General features: G+C 37.5%; 1 protein-coding gene across 1 annotated transcript; it reads right to left on the reverse strand.

The window, feature by feature from the left end:
• Nucleotides 1-1,480: 1,480 nt before the first annotated feature.
• Nucleotides 1,481-9,553, reverse strand: RB195_016164 (uncharacterized protein; the record flags this gene model as incomplete). Its single annotated transcript, XM_064207197.1, has 2 exons — nucleotides 1,481-1,667; nucleotides 9,411-9,553. 2 exons carry the CDS (start codon nucleotides 9,551-9,553, stop codon nucleotides 1,481-1,483), a joined length of 330 nt encoding a protein of 109 aa, XP_064063078.1.
• Between the last annotated feature and the right edge of the window lie 2,235 nt (nucleotides 9,554-11,788).

Raw genomic sequence — 11,788 nt, forward strand, 5'->3', positions numbered from 1 at the left:
AAAATTATTTACGAATTTTCAAAAGCGTATCTCAGAACTTGGAAGTTAATCTAAATATTGTTTTTCAAAAGTGAAAATCTGAATATGGAATTTCATTTCAATATTTATGTAGAAGACAAAAGTGAAGGATGCAAATTTCGCAGTTGCGTTTTCCGATATCCACAATATTTTTGTGATTTAGTCGATTTTTTGCGATTTCACACTTTTTATAAGATCCGATTAATGCGTCGATCTAATATTTGTTTGAATAATTATTAGAAATAGAGAAAAGAAGAAGAAAACGCTTTAGTTCTGCTTATTAATGCACTAGAATTATTTTCCTAGTATTTTTTTTTGCTTTGTTTTCATGTTCTATTTTTTATGTCATACAAATGCTGCTAAGCCTATTTCCTAAAAATTTGCATCTCTACAACAAATCCTTAAGAATGGCCTTCATTCTTCAATTAATTCATCTACATATGGGTAAGTTTGATGTGATCACCCTCGTTATCGATCACACTGCATGTGCTTGGAATGATCTTGAATGACAGAGGATTTACGATCCAGTAATAAGGACCAACTTTTGTATCATTATTTGTTGGGACTAGAGTTATTCCCGATACAAGGCATATTATTTGTTACCGCCTCAGATTCTTTTCTTTCTCTCCTTCTCTTCTCTCTTTTCATTCTCTTTTTTTTTGTCTTGAAAGGAATTTTGGTTTTGTTGGATTTTCATCGAAAAAAGGAGATGATTCTAGTCCATAAATTTTTTCCCTTATCGGTTTGTCCATGAAGCTAAGTAAGGGGTGCTCGAAAAATGCACATTCGACATTTACGTGTTGACGAAACATTCATTTTTTGTTGAATATTCATTCCAGAAAAGGAGGGTGAACAGATTTTCATCCAATTGAAGTTAAATCTCGTCCTTTGTTCGTTCGTTCGTTTTTTTTTCGACCATTCCGTGTTCGTTACGCTGAAACGGATGAAAAAATGATGGGAATCTGATGATTTTGCAGTGATTTGCAAGATTGTAAATTTAAAAGATCATAAAGAAATTTTTAAAGGGGAAAATTAGATTGTTTTGTTGAAAATTTTGTGATGGAAATGTTTTTTTTGAAAATTCTAAAGATTTGCTTTGAACAAACACAGCTATAAACTGTTTTTTTCCATCATGGGCAATACTCGTTTTTTTTTCCTCTAGAACATAAGCTTTCTGTAACTGCGTACATAATTTATGTGTCCGTTATTTAAAAATATTCGAAACAGTCACCTGAACGCATCAAACATATAGATTGCATTTTATTTGCTTTTCTCCGCATGTTATTCTCCCAAATTATGAAATAGAGCAACCGAAAATCATTTTTGATGGGAAAACATTGTGTTATCAGTTCCGGAGGAGCACAAAATCCTCCTCCATGTATCATAGCGTTTTTGAGCAGTTTTTCCATTCATATCTGATCAATAATATTCCATAAAAATATGGTTATAATAAGATTTTCTGTTAATATTTGAACAACAATAGCAGTAATGATAATAGTAATAATAATAATAATAATAATAATAATAATAATAATAATAATAATAATAATAATAATAATAATAATAATAATAATAATAATAATAATAATAATAATAATAATAGATTCCTGTGTAATACGGTATGATCTCTTTCGGTAATTCTGCTAATTCTAGAAATTTATACCAACAGTTTAAATTTTGAGCAGTAATCTTTTTCCTGATTCGGGATTCCTTTGTTCGAACGATGTTTCCAGTCAACGGTTTTTCTATAACTATGGTAATTTTCAATTTTTCAACTTTTTTTTCGATTTTTCCCCTGCGAAATTGTTATGATGACGAGATCGCAATATTTTACATTGAATAATCATTACTGGAGATCAGTTTTTTTTTCTGTTCGAGGATTTCTTCTATAACTAATGTGTAAGTGATATTTGAGAGGCAGGATTTAATTGGATTTATTTTAATAACCACGATACCAGGTGTTGATTTTGTATTTTTGGTGGTGGAAAAAATAATTCCACCCCTGATTCACGATTTCCTTAAAATGACGTTTCCGTTCGTTTTTGTTTGCATTCGGGGAATTTCTCCACGTTAAATTTGCTCACTTGACATCGCTGCCTTTCCTCGATCGTTGTCTCGTATTCTTTGATGTCGTAATGTCACCTCATAGAAATACTGTACGATTATTTTTTCGGTGATTTCTTCTCTTTTACGTCACATGGTGAATTTTCCCAAACACATAAGAAAAATAATTTACTCGCTTCACGATGTAATTCCAAAAATAGTATTCTAAAGAAAAAAAACTGGTTTTCTATCACGATTTTTTTTGAATTTTTTCTCAAGCTATCCACGTGGTCAAATTCTCCAGGAATTATTTTCCTTATTATATGGTAATGTAGAAATTTTTCCCTGTTTTTGAGACTTCACAGCTCCATGCTCTGTACAACACCGCTTCTAACTTGTGCCCCGAAAACCCCCCCAAAACCTCCAAAATATAATAAAAAAAAAAAAAAAAAATAAAAAAAAAAAAAAAAAATGTATCTGCTTAAAAGTCCTGTACTTTGCTATGGGAATTATTCCAGCATTATCTTCTCGGCTCAGCTGGGCAATTTACCGTACCGTGCATTCTATTGAATACAACTTGTTCTCCTTCTTTTTTATTCAGGATATACCGGAGCAAAATCCAATAAAAATAAACTCAGAACAGGTCCTTTTCATCATCAACCGGTAACAATGTTGTGTTTTAGACAACCTCTTAAAAACCTTCGAAACTTCTCGTCCAACGGGTAAAAATTAATTTTTGGGCCCGTTTCCATGAAACTCCACTCACTACCAACTCCAGAATTCAGCGACTTTCTGCGTTTTCGAGCTCTTTCATGTAATCCCTCTAGTTTCTTGAAAGTTTCTTTGGAGAATTTCTAGGATCTTGTGTCTTTATTATTATGATCAGTAAGAAAAGCGATTTTCTTTTGTAATCTATAGGTAAAATTCCTTAGACTTCTTAAAAACCTTCCAAACTTCTTTTCCAACAGAAACGGTTGAAAATTTATTTTTAGTCCCGTTTCCATTAAGGTCCACTACAACACCAGGATTCAGCGACTTTTTGCGTTTTCGAGGATGCAGCTTTTTCTTGTGATCGCTGAGTTTCTTGAAATTTTCTTTAGAAAAATTCTAGGATCTCGTGCTCTTATTATTATGATCAGCAAGAAAAAAGTCTTTTTTTTTGTAATCGTAGATAAAATTCCTTAATTTGAAATAAGGGCTCCTATAAAATCCGCTCTCGCCTTGATTCAAGGAAAGTTTTCCAATTTCACCGCGAATTTTTCAACAAGGACTCCGTCCTGTGTCTTTTTCCAGCCGAGAATATGGAACAGAGAAATTTTTGGTGATGTTTGCTGGGTCCCTGAACATGTCATGGAAGTAGTAACTCAGATGAGGAACAATAACACTTACTGAGTAAATATCTACAATAAGAAAATTTCACTTGTCTGATGTGACATTAACAATAGAATACACACATTTTGTGTATAACAAATCCCAGATAGGTACACGGATGTTGACAGACGGAGAACTGGATTTTTTCGCTATGTTTTTCTCTTTGAGGAGGGTAAAAGTTAAGGATAAAGGGTTTTGCGTCGGATTACATACTTATGGGGCCAGAGGGTAATCAATGGATTAATACCGTATCCCTCTGTCCTTATCCTCACATACAAGATTGGTACTACCAATTAATTGACTTTTGAAGCAAAAAGTAAAAATAAATGGATAAAAAAATAAATAATAGATAAATAATAAATAAATGGCTTGTTTGGTTACTGCGTAGCAGTTTCGAATCATCGACCGCTCACCGGCAGAGTGGTGACCTCTTACCACTACGCTATACCTCATCTTCTGGGAAATTTTTGCAACATCTTTGAAAACCCCCACGTATTTAATATTAGTTTATTAAGTCCCATTTAATCAAGGCATAAACCCTCCGGCGAATCAATCCAAATGGGATGCGCCAACGCGTTTTACTGCGATTCGTAATTTTTGAGATTTTTTTTCGTTGGGTTTTTTCGGAACGCCTCTCGGAAGGCCTATAGAATGACTTGTGGGGGCCCAGACCATGATCAAGACAGTAGCTTTATCTTCTCAGGTAGCACTCTGGTACCAATTTATCGATCCCGGAGAGGTGAAGAAGTTGGCTTTGGGGCGGTTTTGAACCACCGACCGTGTGGCTACCAGCGGACCTCTAACCGATTGCGCCACTCTCACCGTTATAACCGGTGTACTTGATGCGTTTTATGTTAGATTCATATCTCCCTTGATTTCCCACACCTTCTTTTTTTTGTTGCATTTGTTCTACAACTATACGTACATATTGAGTTTTGTTCTGTGATCATTTTTCTGGAACACTCTAAAAAATTCCCATAAAAATTGTCGGGAAAATTCCAGTGATCTCCATTTGTGTATTTGTGCCACCCGTTCACTAGGGCGCTGGAGCGCTACACGTAACTGTGCGTTCTTTTCGCACCGCTATTATTATATCCTGGATAGTTAAGGTTTTTTCCTAGGCAAAATAATCGTGATAACCAGTTTCGTTAGTTTTTCTTCCATAATTCTATCATGTGAATCATTCATTCATTGTTACCGTGCACAGTTGAATACAATTTTGCTACGGTCGTAGCTATCCCACTGTTCTAGTTCTGTTCATTTTTCTGAAAAATTATATATTCCCGAAATATTTTTATTAGCGACTAATGCAAATATAATTTATGTGCATCTATAATTTGTTCGTTTCTCACCTTTTTCTATTTTTTTTTAAAGCGCATAGAAGACGTTGATCGATCTCTATGGGGATGCGCCCACAAAAACATCTCACTACAGTTAGCTTTTCGTCGTAATGCAAGAAAACTGGATTTGATCCACGTTTTTTTAAGGTGTGGAGTGTAGCGCGATCGGTTAGACAGTAAGAGTGCCGTTGTGTGCACAGTCGGTCGATGGTTCGAAATCGCCCTGGTGCCAACCAAGCCTTTCATCCTTCCAGGGGCCGATAAATTGGTACCAGACTTGTCTGGGAGGATAAAACCACTGACTTGACACACCGGCTGGCCCCCGTAAGTCATTGTATGGGCCAGTTATACGTTCGTAAACCTCAAACGATTCTGAATTGAAGTGAACGTGGTGGAGGGTCCCAACTGGATTGACTGACGCCAGACACTTTATCCTTTTATCCTTTGTTCACTTTAACGCCTTAAATTCTAAATATCCTAGGTATACCGAAATTTGTATAGGCCAACACGCGTTCCAAAACCTCAACGATTACGAATTCCAGTAAAACGCGTTGGCGCATCCCAAGTGGATTGATACGCCAGTGACTTTATCCTTTATCCTTTATACCGAAATTCTGCTACCCATCCTATACCATCCTTTTCCTAGAAGATGGGCTTTCTTCACACAGGAGGGAGGAGAGAAGGTGGCAGGGCGGCGCTGGAGTGGCGCAGTCTGTTAGAAGTTCGCCGTAGCCCACGTGGTCAATGGGTCGAAACCGCTCTAGTCCAAACCAAGCCTCTCATCTCTCCGATGACGATAAATTAGCACCAGACCTGTCTGGGAGGATAAAAACCTGACTTGATTGACAGTTGGCCCCTGCAAGTCATTATAGGGAACAATACGTGATCCAAAACATCAACGAGTACGAAATTCAGTAAAACGCGTTGGCGCATCCCGAGTGGATTGATACGTCGAGGATTTTATCCTTTTTTCAATCCTTTCCTGAGGTATCCACTACTCCAACTCTAACAATAAACTATTTGGAATGATGGAAGAATTAAAGGCATCACCCAACGAATCTGAGGTGGTGCAGAATCCAGGTGGAGTATTCGTATACGGAATGGGAGACTATGGAGAGGGGGTGATTCCGTCCATTTCTTCCTAATTGCCGTAAAAAACGGCCCGGAAGATACGGCGCTGCAGGCGTTTCGGCGCACTATTTCGTACTGGGTGTTCGACTGGAGCGCGCCGGAACGCTCGAAGCCGTCGTCGTCCTGGCCGTTTTTTACGGCAATTAGGAAGAAATGGACGGAATCACCCACCTCTCCATAGTCTCCCATTCCGTATACGAACACTCCACCTGAAATCCGTACCACCTCAGATTCGTGGGGGATGCCTTTAAGGATAAACTGTATGGCGCTAATCAATCCAGCTAAGATCCGCCTACGCGATCGTCTTCAATTCAGAATCGTTTGAGGCTTTATATACCGAATCGCGGAACTCATCCTACTGTTAATCCAGTGTTTTTTACCTTTCAGACAAGTCTGAGACCAATTTGGCGACTCGGTGGAATGGAGGGCCTAGTTGGCGTTGGCCGGATGTCGAACTATCGTCAGTACACTAGCAGCAGAATCTCTCACCGACTGCGCCATACCTTTCCTTTTTTTTATTACGTAAACATAAACAACTTTACTTAGTTTGCCGCCTTATTGGATCTGGAATTTTTCCCAATAATTCCATTTTACACTTTATGCATGAAGCTATTAGCACTTTTTCCCATATATTTTTCATATATTTTTTCCATGTATTTTTGATTTTCCATTTCATATATAGGAGCTGCTAATCAAGATGATTAGGTACATTAATTTTTTCCTATTTTTACGAATTTTCATGGCTTTTTTGTTATTTTAATTAGCAAAGTATGTATAATACATGTAAGCTACCCACATGAAGTGAATTTATGAAGGTTTCAGCCAGTCTGCTTGCTTTCTTTGGTTGTTTTCACACACAACTATTTTTATTTTTCTGGAAATCCATTATTTGTTAGGATTTCACATTGATGTATTAAAATTAGCATTCGAAAATAACTATATGAGTATTTGGTTTCTACTTACCTTTTATTATAACTAGATGAGTATTATATTATTGAATATTATATATCGTATTGTTACATTATTATTATATTAGAGTTATAATGTTATTATATCATTACTGTTATATTATTATTGTATTGTTATAATATTATTATTATGAGGTATATATTATATTATAGAAGCGCGAAAATTTGACCTTCCTTAAATCCGGGCATAGATATTATATTATATTACAATATATATTATCATATTATTAGTTATGCGTACTATTTTGAAAAATTTTGTGTTTCCGATGAAAGAAACTTAAAGGGGATTGCGATCGGGTAACGCCACATTCCACCAGCGAAGACCAAAGCCCATATCCAATATATCTATCCTTGCGATTTCAAATACGATGGGAACGAAACCATTGATGACGTCTTTTTCGTCTTCTTTCCAGTATTACTGCAATCCAATGGCTATTTTGTTGACGTAGATTCGGTTCGGGACCTAGTCGTTTGTTGCGGAAACATTTCCAGCATTAAAACGAGTATTCGCGATGGTTTGAGTCCTCCAGGGGCCAACCAAGCATTCCGTCCCACAATTGTCGATGACTCGATATAACCGCATCAAAATGACCGAAAGTAAATTCACATCAAGGGGCTGCGGGTTCGAAATGGAATGCTGGGACCTCGGGTTATTTCTTATTTCTGCTCTGAACGAAGCTAGGACGGGTCCCCTCTCGATCGCTGGTGGCTCATCCGCGCTGGACTTATTTGAGGGGATGAAGGCACTGAATCAGTATGTCGTCTGACCCCCAGAGATCATGGCAAGCGTTCATAAAAACCTCCCAAAACTATTCATAAAAACCTCCTAAATAAAACCTAAAATAACGCGGTTCCGAGTCGATGTCGATGGATGAACGCACGCATCCCAGAAAGCACCGTCGATGCCAAACACCTTACCTATTTTATATATTAAGAAATAAATAAAATATATGAAAATTAACTCTAGCGCTTAGCTAAACAATTTGTTTAGGAATATTTTATTTAGAAACTCAAATGCTCTAAGAATTCGTAATAAAATGTATTATATTCTTGTTGACTTATTGATTACTGCCTATTAGTGCTAGTATTGTTTTAACTACACATTTTTTCTCAGTGAATTTTCTCCGTTGAAGTTCTTTAACCGTTTCCGGTACACCAAGAGGAGTTTATTTGTTTTCTTTTATTTGTTTTCAAACAGGGGTTTTCGGGGCGCTAATATCATTGTTTTCTGATCGCTTTGGATGTCGGGGGCCTCAGTTTACCGTTATAATCTTCTTCTCGTGCGCTGATGCGACCGACGACGACGGTTCCATCAGACCTCTCTGTCATGAGTGTTTTTAGTGCTACGCTAAGCGATTCCTAAAGAATTTCTTTGTTTACAATGATCCATTATTGGCTTAATCGTAATTTGTGTAATATTTTGTCCAGAATTCTTTTTCCAGACTTTTCAAATTTTCCATAACATTAGAAAAGGAAGAATTTCTTCAATTGTTGTTGTTTTTCTCCATGTCTACTGACTCATATTGCGGGGAAACTAGTCTAGTCTAGTCCTTTTTTTTCTCCAATTGATCCCTTAGATCCTCACTTTTTTCTCTGAAACCATTCCTTTTACATATTTTTTCTTTTCTTTCCTTTCCATTTCTTTTCGGTTTGCGCTATGTTCCAAATTTTGGTTTTTGGCCAGTATTTATGCACGTCACAACAGGAAATTTGGCGATCATAGGCTATTGGTTTGCGAAATGGGTTCGGGAACAAGTTCTTTGAAAACAACTGGGAACAAAAACAACACAAACAATTTATTATACTGGATGCCATTATAAGTTTCTCCGGTTTAACGACTTTTTTGAATGAAGATGTTCGGGAAACTAACACTTGAACTTTTCATTTGTTATTTTGCGAACGTCTCCGTTTCATTTTCTTTAAGAGAAAAACATCTGAATAAATACGAAATTTTGTCTGAATGTACTGATTCGGCTGCGAGAAACTCTAATATGCAAGGAAAATCAGAAACATCACTTCTGGAAGAGCTTCACTTCTTCTTTAGATTAAGGTAAATCAATCTCTTCATAGCACTGTAAAAATCTACTTTCCAGTTCTAGAAACCATTCCCACAAGATCTGTTAAATTTTTCCTTGCTCCTCGCTTATTTCATTCCGCTACGGTGCAAATTATTAGAAAAAATCAACTTAATAGGAGAGATCTTTGTTAGGATCATATATGTATAAAAGCAGGAAAAGTTTGTTTTCTTTGGAAGAGTTTGCAGCAGAAGTTGAAAAAGAGGAAATATAATTGGATCTTGTGTTTGTGACTCATTTTCGGTGATTGTCCTAGGTTGGTCCTATTTTTAATCAGTGAATACCAAACGTATTCATTTTGCGTTGTAATGCACCAACTTATATAAATGACGACTGTTTCTACCCTCATAGAATAGCAATATTTCATAGAACTTCAAGTGATCCATGGTTGCTGATGGTTATGATTCAAACTTTTCTTCTCTCAGTGCTGTACTGTAGCTGTTCTGAGAGGTTATAATGCTTACTTAGGTGGTCCACCTCCATTGAACGCCTTTACCAGTCGTTTCTTTCCCTCCCCATTGTCATGCAAGATGTCTGTACACAAGTTTCGTGAGTGACGTTGACAAGATCCTTGAGCTGTATCCAGCTGAGCTCTCAGGTGATCCATCCGGCAACACATTCCCCAACTCTTTGGCGGCTTCCCTCAAGAGCGTTTAGCATCTTTTGGGATCCACTCTGGCGTTATTTTACTTCATCTGTCGTCGATTCTTCTCATAATGTGACCAGGGCATCTATGTTTTGCTTTTTATGTACAGTAGGGTCAAAATGACATGAAGCACGTACGCAATCGCGTACTCGGGTTCTCTCGAGGCGCTTCGGAGGAGCGCAGCTGTTAGGACTGTGGTGAAATCCTTGCTGGCACAACTCATCGCTGCAATTTGCCACGGTTCCAACTCGGTCCCAACTGCTGCCTCTACCAAGCCGTTTTAAGCGCGTACGCAAATGCACCGCAACTACATTCGTGATTGATGTCGTTTTGATCCGACTATATATTCCGCTGGGTCTCGAAGACGAAACATTGCTCTTAAGTCGGAGCGGCGAAGGCTGGGTTGGTGCTGGCTGAACTTCAGAAGACATCTCTCATGGGCTCTGTGGATGGTGAGTAGGTTCGCGGACGTGGTAGTGGTGTTTGCCCACGTTTTCGCTGCGTAACAAAGCGCTGGAAGAACTGTCATGTCGGTGGGCAGACGGTTCTTGATCTTGGTCCGTAACTTCCCTGATGGGTGCGAATGCTGCCCATGCTACTCCCATTCTTCCAGTCAATTTTAACCCCAATTATTGGAAGGAGGAGTTTGAGGCTTAATCCGAATGCATCGAACATTGAGCGGGCAGTAGCAAACACTAGCAGCGTTATAATGATCGTATCCTATACGAGTTTTTAGTCCTGAATGTACTTATAACTGTGCTAATATGTTTTTGCTCACTATTTTTACATCCACAACACAAAATTGACCGTTCTTCATTGAATCCATGTGTACATGTCTGTTAGTTTCATTGACCGACCCACAGCAGCGTACTCACATCCCTCTTTAAAACCATCCTCGAATTATTCTCTCGCCCTTAAGTGCATTATGAATTTTTGCCTCTCTTTTGCTGACAACGGTCCAGAAGACTAAGAAGATTAATTATGACCAAAGATTGCTTGATAACTGCAGGAAAAAGTTGTTGAAGAGCTAAGCTTGATAACTGCAGGAAAAAGTTGTTGTTGAAGAGCTAAAACCCTAGAAATGTCTCAGCGAACTCTCACAGTCGACGTAAAACCGTTTCGTAACATAACGATGCAGCACGTTCTCAGTGAAGTTTTTCTCGTACACAGAATTCCATCTACAGTATGCAACAAATTCTTTCTTCTTGATTTCTATGTTTTTCACTACTTATTTTAAAAATAATACCTCATGAATAGGCCTACACGGTTTTTTCTTCCCGTCAGTTTTATGCTGTGTTTGCCACTATTGTGCCTCTGGGATTTCACTTTGTAGAAAATCAGTTTATGCCCTTTTTTTTTGGGGAGGAGGTTGTTTTTTTTTTCGCTTACGATTAATTTTTGTTATAACCGGAATAATGGCAAAATTCCAAAATACATCAAAGGAAAAGGGTGACTATGCATTGTCACACAAAAAGATTGTCAAAAATCCGATTTATGCGAAGGTTTTAAGGAAATATTCGAATCAGGAGAAACTTTTGAACTAGAGGAAAAGTATTTTTTCCGTGTTGGGGCTACGATGGTGAAAAAAATGGAATTAAAGAAAAGGAATAAATAAAAATTAAATGATTGCAGATTTTGGTAACTAAGATTTTAGAGGGATTCTTAGAGCAAAACAAACGAAAAAATAATGGAAAAATGACTTCACTAGGACCATTAGTAATTCTATTCATTCACTATTAAACGGAAAAATAATTGAAAAACACAAAAAGATAGAAATAAAAAAGGTTCAGAGAGAGTATGTGATGGCGAGAGGTTCACAAAAATACCGAGAACATAATTGGCTTAACTTTTTATTCTCGCCAAAGGTGTGGTGTGATCCTGGTGGTGGTAAATGAATGTCTGACCTCAAGTATCACACATGTTTACAGTTTCAGAGCTACAGTAATCATATGTGTAAACTTCCTGAGCTACAGTAATTATTAATTTGATTCCACCCGTGTCCCATTCCGCCTCTACAACGACAGTGACGTGGCAACGTAGTGAAGCAATTGTTACTGTACCGATAAGGTCAAACGTCACTTCGTGGAAAATTCTAGTTTCAGCCAGAAATAAAATGTTCTTTGCTGTTGTTGTTTGTTTTCTTATCATATCGAGCAACAAAAGAGGAGCACACCGGAACAAAAAAGTGCTTCTAGA

The sequence above is a fragment of the Necator americanus genome, chromosome V (assembly GCF_031761385.1).
Source record: "Necator americanus strain Aroian chromosome V, whole genome shotgun sequence".
Classification (NCBI taxonomy): domain Eukaryota; kingdom Metazoa; phylum Nematoda; class Chromadorea; order Rhabditida; family Ancylostomatidae; genus Necator; species Necator americanus.